Raw genomic sequence first — 13,425 nt, forward strand, 5'->3', positions numbered from 1 at the left:
TGTTGTTTGTTCGTCATTTGTCGAATTCGCTGTTTACACTAATGAATTGCTGTCTGAATGTAATTTTAGGTTTCCAGACGGTCATGCCCGGACAACCCCCCAGCTACCAGGGCATGATGGGAGTTCAGCAGACTCAGAACCAATCGCTGGTCAGCTCTCAGGGCGGAATGGCCAATCAGATTCAGAGCGTGATGGTGCAGTATCCCACAATGCCTCCGTATCAGGTCAGTGCTGCGTTTTGTAAATTGCTTCTTTTTTTTTTTTTCGGTGTCTGTGAGTGATTTTGATGATGTGACGTGTGCGTTTGGCAGGTGTCTGTGCAGCAAGGTTCTCAGAGCGTACCGCAGGCAGCCTATCAGCAACAGATCATGCTGCAGGGACAGACCAATCAGGTGCCAGCTCCCTCCGGCAACATGCAGGTGTATTACAGCATGCTGCCGCCAACACAACACTCTAGCATCAGGTAACACACACTGAGATGCATCCAGTGCATGTCAATGCATTTAAAAGTGCTATTTGCTTTCAAGCAATCAGATTCAAGCATCACTACTGTGTCTGATACGAACTTCCTGTGTGTGTACAGCTCGACCGTTGGCTTCCTCCCGCCGCCGGGTTCGGAGCAGATGTCGTTTCCCCGAGCGCCCTCCCCCTGTGGCTCTCAGCCAATCACAGGCCAGCAATGCACAGGTATCACAGCATTCTTCAGTGTGTGTGTGTGTGTGTATATATATATATATAATATAATATAATATAATATAATATAATATAATCCATAATGTTTCAAATTAATATAAAATAAATGTAATAAAAAAAAAACATATTCATGCACTTACGCATATATATATATATATATATATATATAATATATGAGTTTGTTTTTTCAAATATTTCTTGGTCATGCATGTAAACACTCACTTTTTTTTTTAAATTGTGAAAACTCAAACTCGCCTCTAAAGGTTAATGTTTATAGCTCAGTGTCATTACTAACACAACGGCAGTTTTTTTTTTAATTAGATATTAAGTCTTTGCACATCTCTCGGTTAATAAGTTGAGCACATATAATGAGCTTTAAGCAGTTTATTTCTCATTTTCAAAATGTTTTACTTAGCCGTTTAATTAAATGTTGTTTACAATTCTTGTTTCTGCTCATGCCTTGCGGGCGTCTGTGAAGAGTTCATCACACGTTTCAGAAGCTGCAAGAAGAATCGGTGTTTATTTGAATAAACCTCAGTGTTAATGAACGCTCAGCTGGTGTGTGTGTAGATGCGGTGATGATTATGTTGCTGAAGAAGAGGGTGTTTTTAATGAGGAAGGGGCGATACCCACACACTCTTTGACCTTTCACTGTTTAATAAAATGCTTTAATTGGCCGATGTGTGTGTGCATTGTGTGGTGGTGCGTTTTATTTTTGCCTGGTATCGAATAATAGTCAGTAGTAAGCAGTGTATTTTCAACACCAATGATTAATATATATATAAATAATGTCTGCTATAGTGAAGCTCTTAAAGGTTAATAAGAATAATAATATTGTGTGTGTGATAGTACTATGAGATGTGCAATGATATGAAAAATAATAGAGAACAATGTGACGTCTAAAAGTTTTAATAAGTCACTGGTAACACTTTACAATAAGGTTCATTAGTTAACTACATGAACTGCACTTCTACAGCATTTAATAATCTTTATTAATGTTAATTTAAACATTTACTAATACATTAAAATCAAGTGTTGCATTTGTTAACATTAATGCACTGAACTAACATGAACAAACTATGAACAGCTGGATTTTTACAAAGATTAACAAATACAGTAACAAATGTATTGCTCATTGTTTGTTAATTGTTAGTTAATACATTAACTAATGTTTAACTAATGAACGTACTGTGTTCTTGAGTGTTACCAAGTCGTTTGACTGACGATTGACTTCAATCAGTATTAATAGAGCAATATATTTGTATATAATTAATATTATATATAATATAGTATATTTTTTGTATTATCTACTGTGTGCAATAGTACTATAAGACATACAGAAAATATGATAATAATAATAGAGAACAATGTGACATTTATAAGTCTGAATATCAGTATAAGAGAAATGTATTAATATAAATATTATTTATTAAATAGTATAATTATTATTTTAATAATTTACATATTGATTTGATGTGTGTATGTGTATATATGTGTGTGTATATATATGTTATATATAATATATATATATATATATATATATATATATATATATATATATATATATATATATAGACACACACACACACACAGTGTAGGTGTATTTAAAAAAAAGTTAAACATTTCTATTTTATTGCAGTCTAATTTAGATTATTAAAACATTACTGTTTTCATTTAAATTTTTACAATCCATATATATCTTACATTTTCTCTTTTTATTATGCATATTATATATTTTAATATGTATTCTAATCCCTTCACATTTCCAGTCCAAACACTGGTGGTTTAAGTATGTACTGAAATCAGTAGCATGCATTGCGTCTCTGATGTGATTTTCAGCTGTGCCTCCGCCACCTCCTCCTGGTGGAGTGGTGATGATGCAGTTGAGCGTTCCTCCCAGCCAGCAGCCGAGAGCCCCATCTCCACCACACTGGAAACCAAACCGCTACTACAAACCCAGCGATCTTCCCCCACAGGACGCCACACAGGTACAAACACCTGCGTCAGATCCCATGTGATGTCATTCTTGCATGATGCAACATACATGAGCCCTCTCTCTCTCTCTCTCTCTCTCTCTCTCTCTCTCTCTCTCTCTCTCTCTCTCTCTCTCTCTCTCTCTCTCTCTCTCTCTCTCTCGCGCATTTTTTAGAATAATCCGCAGCAGCTGCTAAGCCCCTCCCCCTCTCCCGCACAATCTCCTGTTCCCACCCATCTGGCCAATCTGAAGGGTCCTCGTCCTGGACACGCCCCCTTTCCCATCATGCCCCAGTTTTCCCGCCCTTACGCTCCAGGCCAAGGTGAGCCAATCTGAGTGAATCTAAACCAACTAGCTCATAGCTGGTTATTTTTGGTATATTTCTGGCACATTTTGGTATATATCTTGGTATACTATAGTTTATATATCGTTCATGTTTGTGTGTTCACAGGTGATGGCAGGTATCCTCCTCTGATTGGGCAGCCGCTCCAGTATAACCCTCCCATCAGACCCCCACTAATGCACGGCTCTCATGTGGTCAACCACCACCATCATCATCATCTTCATCACCACCAGGTTGAACACACACACACACACACACACACACACTGCTCTCACACTCATGTTCAGGTGATCTAACAACATTAATGTGCATCTACCGTCATCTTCATCACCATCGCCATGTTAAACAGGGGTGTTTCTTGTTCTTCACGCACATCAGCTCACGTTCAGATCTTTCTCAGGGTCCTGTGGGTATCCGGCACAGCGGCCGCAGTCGAAGACCCCCAAAGAAATCACTGTCTACTGACATGAGCACAGGAGAAACGGGTACGAGAATATGAATTATGAAAATACAGATAAATATTCAGTTAAGTAAAGATACATTTTGATATATTGCAATGATTAACCTGATCACTAAAATACAACTTTACAAGTAATTTTAAAATATTTAGTCTGTTTTTGAAACATTTTCCCTTTTATTAAATGTTTTTTAGTTAGTTAAACCTTTGAGGACATTTTTAGCAAATTTGTATTGTACACGTTGGATGACGTATTGAATATTTTTAATCTTTTAATTTTAATGTAAATTTAAGTATGAAAGTGTTATGAAAGATTTTGGCATATATTCAGCATTGGAGGTGATGTGTTTGATTAATTTGTGTAAATATATTCAAACCGTCTGTTTCAGTTTATTCTAAACAATGATTTAGAATGAGAATGAGAATGATCTTTTTTGCATCATCATTCAAAATTTAAAAAAATAATTATAATAATAAGTTAAAAAAAAATAATGCTTTTAATAGAAGTATTCCTCTGTGTTAATTTAGTTAAATGTGGAAATTATGGAAAGTGCATTTCTGAATAAATACATAGATCTTAAAAAAAAAAAAAAAATTATATATATATATATATATATATATATATATATATATATATATATATATATATATATATATATATATATATATATATATATATATATATATATATATATATATATATATATATATATATATAATATATATATATTATAATATAATATAATATATACACACACACACAAAAGTTTGGAACCACTAAGATTTTTAATGTTTTTAAAAGAAGTTTCGTCTGCTTACCAAGGCTGCGTTTATTTAATTAAAAATACAGTAAAAAACTGTAATATTGTGAAATATTATTACAATTTAAAATAACTGTGTACTATTTAATTATATTTGACAAAGTAATTTATTCCTGTGATGCAAAGCTGAATTTTCAGCATCGTTACTCCAGTCTTCAGTGTCACATGGTCCTTCAGAAATCATTCTAATACGCTGATTTGCTGCTCAATAAACATTTATGATTATTTTCAATGTTGAAACAGTTGTGTACTTTTTTTTTTCAGGATTCCTTGATGAATAGAAAGTTCAAAAGAACAGCATTTATCTGAAATACAAAGCTTCTGTAGCATTATACACTACCGTTCAAAAGTTTGGGGTCAGTAAGAATTTTAATTTTTATTTTTTTGAATAGAAATGAAAGAAATTAATACTTTTATTCAGCAAGGATGCATTAAATCAATCAAAAGTGTCAGTAAAGACATTTATTATGTTACAAAAGATTAGATTTCAGATAAACACTGTTCTTTTGATCTTTCTATTCATCAAATAATCCTGAAAAAAAAAAATATTGTACACAAATATTTTGTACAATTGTACACATTAAATGTTTCTTGAGCAGCAGATCAGCATATTAGAATGATTTCTGAAGGATCATGTGACACTGAAGACTGGAGTAATGATGCTGAAAATTCAGCTTTGCCATCACAGGAATAAATTACTTTGTGGAATATATTCAAATAGAAAACAGTTATTTTAAATTGTAATAATATTTCACAATATTACTGTTTTTACTGTATTTTTAATTAAATAAATGTAGCCTTGGTGAGCAGATGAAACTTCTTTAAAAAACATTAAAAATCTTAGTGGTTGGACTGTACTGTATATATTATATGCAGTAAAATTAATTAAATTAAAAATTGTAATAATTTTTTTTGGAGCTAATCTATATGTATGCATGTATCACTATGATTTTTGTTATACACCATCAGTTTTTCAATAACATGTTTTTTTGTTTGTTTGTTTGTTTATTGTGTGCATCCAGACACTGGCCGTGTTTTGGAAGTGACGGACCTTCCGGCTGGCATCACTCGAGTGGAAGCGAACTCTTTACTGGCAGAACTGAGCAAAGTTGGCGCTCTCATAAAATGGCTGCCTGAACCTCCGTCCTCCAACCAATCAGAGGGAACGGACGTTACGAACTCTGGCCCTCCTAAACCGCCCCCTCACGACCTGGCATCCACGTACACCATCCTGGCCTTGTTCCCGTCGAAATATGCGGCGCAGAGTGCGCTTCAAAAACTCAACAGCTCCATCACCAAATTCAAACTGAGAACTAGCAAGGGACATAATGAACAGCACACGCTCGCCAGATCCAGCTCTCAGTGAGGCCACGCCCCTCCCTCTCTCCACCAATCACCACCATTGCCTCAGACTCACTTCCTGCCATTTCAGTCACGCTTTCCTGGTTTTATTTGTTTTTCGTTTGTTTGTTTTTGCACCACTATGGCTTGATTCAAACGGGTTTGTTACTTTCGAATGGGGTTTTCACGCTAGTTTGTTTAAAAAAAAAAAAAAGAGAGAACATTTCGAATGTTGTAGTTGATTTGTTCTTTCACGGTTTCAGAGGAAATTGAATTATCTAGCTTTGTTATTTAAATGAAACCGGAGAATGTTGTTTGGGTTTTTTTATCGCAAATGTCACAAACACATCATAATGTTCTTATGAAATTTTTGGCCATTTTTTTGTTAAACGAATGGAAACAACCAACCAAACATATTACAACTGACCCATGAACAAAGACGGGACACAAGGGAAAACTTCGACCTGTGCCTTTGAGCAGGGACGCGTTGTTTACATTGAACAATGACTAAGCCAGAAAAACAACGTCCAAAAATTTGTAATTTATACTGTAGCCGAATCCAAATAAGCGAGTCATTTTTTTTCCTTCAGCCGAGTGCCAGTTTTTGGTTCTCCAGTATGTGTACTGAGTGTTTTTGAATTTTTAACTTAATTTAAACGTTGATGGAAACGACACAGTGGCCAAACAGAAGATTTTACCGCTTTCTTTCTCATTTTCTGTCTTTGGGGCGACGGACAACAGTCCATTTATGGGTTTTTAGAATTCTTATCTTATTAAAAGTCACTGGAATAAAGGTTTGCACTCTCTCTCTCTCTCTCTCTCTCTCTCTCTCTCACGTCTCTTTCCCCTTTTTTCTTGCGTTTTTCCCCCCCTTATTTTATTTTGGTTGTGAGATGTGTGGACTATGAAAGGCTGTAAAATGTTTGCTGGAGCAAGTTGTTTTTATCTCAGTTTGAAACCAATAAATGTTTACACATAACGTTTTTTCACGTCCTAAATGTTTTTATTGGCTATCGCGGGGGAAATGAAATACATTTTTATATTCTATGAACAATATTTTTTTTAAACATTTATTTCAAATACATTTTATAATTACATGTAAAGCATAATTATTAAATATTTTATTAACATATATATATATATATATATATATATATAATTGTTTCTCACAGGTGTTACAACTATACACTTTGTTGTTGTAATTTAGTGTAAATTGTATTTTATTCCCAATTTATAAAAATTTATATATATAATATAATATAATATATATATATATATGCATTCTAATTTTAAAATAAAAAATATGTATTTTATTTATTGATTACTTAATATATTTTATGAATTTTAATTATATACTATTTAAGTTAGACTAAATTAAAGAAGAAATACATATAATAAAAACTTAAATTAGTGTGCTGTTATGGTGCATTGTGGGTATTAAATGATCCATCTTAGATCCATCTAAGCTGGTGCAATTAATTCCATGTCAAAACTGAACTCTTTTGGTATACTGGGTTTCCTTTGAAAATGACCAAAACAAAACATCAGGTGAAATCTGAAAAGTAGTGTTGACCATGTTCGTTTTAATAAATGACTATAAATAAAATAAATAAATAGTTTTAGTTCTTTTAAAGTAGACCTCTTTAGTACACCTCTAAAAGAATCACATTAAATGTCTGTTTCGATCCATTATATCAATATAATATGTATATTATGTATCCACAATGCATCTCTAATAGTGATGTTTGCATTTTAGAGCCTCACAAAATGTTTTGTTGTTGTTGTTCTAGAGTTTGTTTGTTTTAATCCATAGGTTTGATCAACTTTTGAAGGACAGAGATTTAGCCTGGTACGTCTTGCTGTTCAAGTTAGCCCATAAATGTTTACATTCATGCTTTTATCCAAACCAGTTTACACTGCACTGAAGGTATCAGTTTCTCAGTGATCAGAGCCATGATTTGAGCTACAGGATCAATTAAGCGATGATTGATGCCTGAAGATTCAGAGGAGAACAGGGTGTGTACCAAACATAAAGAAAAGTGGCAAGACTGGTTCCCAAAGCCAAAATCCAACCCACTGATTAAAAGAGAGAATGATTTATCAAAACAGTGAAAAAGATGTTAACAGAGAAGTGGAAATAAAAATAATTGGGGGTAAAGTAGAATATTAGAGTCAGGTAGACGCCATTTTGAATTTAACGAGAATGAAACGTATGAAGGACCAGCACGTAATTATCACAACTCAGAACGTTCAAAATGATTTCGTAGAGTTTTGTCTTCATTGAACGCACTGTAATCTTAAACCTCACAGCCTCTTTTTCATTCCTGTCATAAATAAGTCGTTAGTGTAGGCTACAAAATAACCACTTTTTTTTAAAGGATAGTTATTTATTCATTTACTTTTGGCTAAAATGGCTTTAATAACGTCCAATATTGACCATACATGCGTTCAAAACAGCATAATGACGTTATAAAGGTGCTAAAGAGGATGTTTTGTTTTATACATTTTTGCAATATTACTTGAAACTGCCTTTACTAACTGATAAAAGACTATTTATTAGGGGCACTGAAAGGAATAATATTAATATACATCATCTGTGCACGAGGTAGGGCCTTAAAAACATCAGCCAATCGTTTACGCGATCATCGCGTAAACGATTGGCCCTCTGGCTTGTCAATCACTGCCATGACGTTCCTTGTGAGAGACGAGCGCAGCTGCGCGCTCCAGTAACTTTCCACACTCCACAGGCGCCGCATGCAATGTTTTTGTCAGGAGACAGGAGTAACAACTGCAGATTATGAGTTACCTGCGGTGAGTCCGACATAATGAATCCAAAATACACGACACAGCGAATGCCGGTGGTAAACACTTGTGTTCCAATACTCGTGCACGAGTTCTGGGAGGCGTTCCCTCGAAGGAGGGGGGTTGTTCTTATGCATGCGCTCATTTCAAAAACTCAGTAATAGTCTTTGGTTTCTCAGTCGACGAAAAGATCCTCTTTATCACCTTTAATGTGTTTTGATTGAAATGTGTATTGTTTGGATTGAAATAATTGTTTTTCCAAATTCTCTAGGCATGATTGTTTATTTCCAGTTCTGAATTAAAAAATTAAAATCAATAATAACAATTAAGTAGTTCTGTTCTTATTTTTAGATAATCTAGTGTGACAACTTACCCGCCTATGGGGCAAATTGTCACAAGTGCACATTGTTTATTCATTCAATTATTCATTACTCCGTAATGAGAAAAGATATGAAAATGTAATGAGTACAACATATGTGCCCAAGACTTCCTTCTTTCATTTGGTATGACACTTATACCATTGTGATGTATGGTGCTCAGTAAATGTTAGACAGTGTGAAAAGTGTGACAACTTACCCTGCTCTCCCCTAGCCTACTTTACCATAGTATGGTTCAAAGACACTATAGTATTTACTATAAATAACTATAGTAGCCTATTTTTCACCTGGGGTTCTTTTGCTTGTGATAAGTTGCTAAATGTTGTCAGAGTCCTTGACCCTCATTCATTCTTGAATCCAGATCCTCAAAGACGGATGTTTATTCATGGAGGATCACAAAACTCCGCGTAGACCTGCTCAGACAGGCTGCGGAGACAAACAGGATGTTCAGTCAAGCCCAGATTACACCGGAGGATCTGCGGAAGTTTTTGTTCACATGCCTGTCTGATATCAAACAAAAACATGTGCCTCATTCAGACATCCAGCGGAAGAGCCTGACAGAATGTGGGCGGTTTAATGGAGCAGCTCTTGAACTGATGATGGTGCAGGTACACGCTTCTGTGTGTCTGACGAGGAAACTTTAACCTGGGATTTTAAAACAGGAAATGCTGATGAATGTGTTTGAAAGGGCTGTTATAGCATTATACACGTCTATACAACAGTACCACAGTCAGGAGTGCATGTGGGGTCAATGACAAATAAAGATGTCGGAGATGATAAAAAGGAGAAAGCGTTTAAAAAATCTTGTTTAAACGTGCCATGTTCATAGAAATGTAGTTTTTTTAATACATGCTGGTTTCAAAATAACATCACATGATATCTTTGAGCCATTAAATCTATCAAGTAAAAATAAAATAATTAAATTTATTATATCTAATTTTATAAAATTTTATATTGCTATAATGTGTGTGTATATATATGCACTGTGTATATATATATATATATATATATATATATATATATATATATATATATATATATATATATAATACACACATATACAGTGCATATTTTACTATTTTAAATATTTAATAAAATGTCTAATCTAATAATATTTGCATTTTATGTTATTAAATGCATTTATAATATAATTAACAATAATCATATTTGAATGATTCAATGTTTTAAAACACTTATTAAAGGAAATGAAAATAAAATAAGAAATATAATAATTAATAATAATAATAATAATAATAATAATAATAATAAAAGACTAATAAAAGACTAACTAATAATGGCAAAATGTGTTTAAGTGTTTCATCATCATTTGCCTATATTACATAGACCCAAAATGTCAAATTTACTAATACTTTTTTAAAAACATGTAGGTCATTTCTGAATAACTTTAATAGATTCGAACAATAAATCGTGAATCATGTCATTGATCCTTAAACAAAATAGATGCACTATACCTTATCCACCTACTCTATGAATAAGAAAGCTACACTAGAGAGATGAGACTGAGAAGAAAAGAGCTGAATTCACGGGCACACAGTACATGATACTGTAACTCTTCAACGAAACACTAGAGGGCGCCATTGTACTAACGCTGAGGCGTTATACCCATCGACATGGTTATACCGCTGTTACTGCATACATAGGCCACTGCACACTAAATTGTACATGAGAATATGAGAAACTGTAGCAGTAATTGATTCACGCGATATTTTCTTGTTACATGACGTTTCATGTTTAATTCCCCGCTTGACACCCGTCATTAAATATAGATATTTTGTGTTTTTAATCTAATGTTGTGTTAAAGGATTAGTTGGATATACAGGATATACAGTTGTATTTTTTTTTTTCCGAAAATGACCGATTGTTTCTTTAGATAAGACCTTTATTCCTCGTCTGGTATCGTTTAAAGTCCTTTGAAGCTGCACTGAAACTGTCATTTTGACCTTCAACCGTCTGGAGGCCATTGAAGTCCACTATAAGGAGAATAATCCTGGAATATTTTCATCAAAAACCTTCATTTCTTTTCGACTGAAGAAAGAAAGACATGAACATCTTGGATGACATGGAGGTGAGTAAATTATCAGGAAATTTTATTTGAAAGTGAAGTAATCCTTTAACTGTCTTAACTCGTGGCAGCAGAATCGCATAATGAGTCATGAAGGACATCGATCCAGTTTATTCATCACATCGATGGATATGGTAGCTATCCATTGAAGCATGTTCTGCTTCACAAATGAGTCATTATGGCCACTTTTATTTTCCAATATCATAGAGATGCACTACTAGTATCTTTCTCAAACACATTTAAGAATCATAACCTTTTTTATTATGTCTGTGTATGGCTCATTTACATGTGATTAAGACAGTAGGTGTTGGATACAAACGACCTCATCACTCAAAACTAATAAGATTTTAATAACACCCCATTATTATCTGTCATAACAGTTTTGTGACTTAAAATTGTCTTTGCATATTCAAAATATGCGGTTTTTCTTTTACAAATGACACTAAAGCTAAAACTAAATAGTATATTAGGACCATAAATGAGTAATATCACTGTTTATATGAGCACAAATTGTTTAAACCTCTATTCCCTGGTTTTCTGTCATATAATTGATGCCAGATGGAGAATTTGTCATGACAAAATATGGGGCAGAGGCTCCCTGCCAGTCGAGAGCGAGTGTGTGTCCCGCATAAATTAAGCGACAAGCCTGTCTTGCCATTATAGCAGGTGTCAGGAAAGATGTTTGCATGGGACGAGATCAGAAAAGCGATGTTTAGAGCTCAGAATAATTGGTTTGGGCCCGGACGGTGTTCACGGTCTGTATTTTTCAGGATTGAAGTGTTGTTTATTTGGATTTGATGGATAGTTGTGCCACGCCAATGGCTTTGGGCCCAGAGGAGGAGGACAAGGGTGTGATGACAGACCAGCTGTCGTACGCGCTCCTGTCGGTCAGAGCCAATGGCAAGACGCGTTTCTACATGCCCAGACATGTTCACCTGATACTCAATGTGGCCGACGTAATTCAGTTCTCACTGATAAAGACGCTTCAATAAAAAAAATTACATTTGAAATTCACCTTGTATTCTTCTAATTATGAGATAGAGTGAACCTGTCGTTGTAATCACTGTTGTGCTTTAGCTTGACCAGATAATTACTTGTAGCTTGACCCTCTGTGACCCTGTTGACCTTTGACCCTGATTCCACAGGGGTCACATGTCCACCTTGCTGCAGGACAGCACAGGAATCTTGCTCACAGCTGTCCAGAAACGTGCATTTTAGCACACAGCTGAATATCAAATTCAGTTTAGGAATAGATTGATATGTCTTTAATAAGATATTTTCATTTGAAAAATGAACCACATACAAAACAAAGCTAGGAAATTGACACTTTAGTAGAGTGTTGTGGTCTTATTTAACCTCAAAATACCCCTTTTTACATACAGATAATGAATAGATCCATCTATGTATCTGTCTGTCTGTCTATAATAGATCCATCAGTCTGTGCCATGTGACTCTCAAATACTGTTACAAGCCCTTCATCGGGCCACTCCATGTTGCCATAGCGACATGATGGAAGCCATCCCAGCTATGCAATTTTAAGGGGGAGGGGGTAATCATAAGAGGTTTAGGGCCAATATTGGACACAAAAATAACCCCCCGCGCACACACTCCAGTGCCGAGGGTCCTGTTGTTCAGGGGCCTTTCCTTCACTCTGGGGGTCTTTCATCTCACTCAAGGCCTCCACCCAATTGATATGTTTCTCCCTCTCTCAAATGTTGCACAACCATGGCTGCCCCCACCATCATCCTAATTGCTTTTGTCTGTCCCGGGCTCTCGTCATTTCTCCATTTCTTTGACTTCCTCTCCAACATTTTTGTCCCTTTTCAAAACCGGTAGATTCTTTGTGCTGTAGTTCCCTTTTTCCTTTTAAAAAAGAATTAGATATGGACATGTGGCCTCTTGGATGATTGTGTAGGTCAGAGGTCTTAATTCACTGTTCCTGAAGGTACCCAGCAGAAAAAAACGTATTGTTAATTTATAATTTATTTACTCGCATTGATTTTTGAAGGGGGAGGTCGCACTTAACTGCAGAGAGGACATTAAAGGTTTTAAAAATCAATATTTGCGTTAGGGTGTGGAAATTACCTTTGGTGCTTTTATATATATATATATATATATATATATATATATATATATATATATATATATATATATATATATATATATATATACACAGCTATGGAAAAAATTAAGAGACCACTCCAAGTTCAGAAATCAATGTTAAGTGGTCTCTTAATTTTTTCCATAGCTGTATATATGTATATATATAGCCATTTTATAAGTTATTTATTTTTATTTTTATTATTTTTTCAGTGCTTATTCAGTGCTTCAGATTGCCTTGGCTTTGTGCAGTGCTGCCTTAGAATTTGGACAAAATTAGGAGTACCTGCTGTTTTGAGACACCTTTATGTCAGGCGAGTGTTGATCCCTATGAATTATGGGTAGAGTGTGCGACCGCACAGGGCCTTGCGCCAGAGTAAAGTGACAGCTGACTTGATGATGTGAAGCAAATAGTTAAAGTTCATTTTTTTGT

The 13,425-nt window shown here is 34.7% G+C and overlaps 1 protein-coding gene across 9 annotated transcripts in view; it reads left to right on the forward strand.

Annotated features, from left to right (window-relative positions):
• The window catches only part of LOC137027654 (R3H domain-containing protein 1), a 52,082-nt gene extending 45,481 nt beyond the window's left edge, over positions 1 to 6,601 (forward strand). For 7 of the 9 annotated variants that reach the window (XM_067395947.1, XM_067395949.1, XM_067395953.1 and 4 more), the window contains 8 exons: positions 70 to 224; positions 312 to 463; positions 584 to 687; positions 2,533 to 2,681; positions 2,843 to 2,990; positions 3,120 to 3,244; positions 3,412 to 3,496; positions 5,312 to 6,601. In XM_067395947.1, the coding sequence (XP_067252048.1) occupies positions 70 to 224; positions 312 to 463; positions 584 to 687; positions 2,533 to 2,681; positions 2,843 to 2,990; positions 3,120 to 3,244; positions 3,412 to 3,496; positions 5,312 to 5,655 (1,262 nt within the window). In that variant the 3' untranslated portion in view covers positions 5,656 to 6,601. Of the gene's footprint in view, positions 1 to 69; positions 225 to 311; positions 464 to 583; positions 688 to 2,532; positions 2,682 to 2,842; positions 2,991 to 3,119; positions 3,245 to 3,411; positions 3,537 to 4,553; positions 4,646 to 5,311 lie in introns of all 9 variants that reach the window. The other 2 variants (XR_010896064.1, XM_067395954.1) reach the window with 2 other exon arrangements.
• Positions 6,602 to 13,425: the final 6,824 nt, after the last annotated feature.

This window comes from Chanodichthys erythropterus, chromosome 10 (assembly GCF_024489055.1).
Source record: "Chanodichthys erythropterus isolate Z2021 chromosome 10, ASM2448905v1, whole genome shotgun sequence".
NCBI lineage: Eukaryota > Metazoa > Chordata > Actinopteri > Cypriniformes > Xenocyprididae > Chanodichthys > Chanodichthys erythropterus.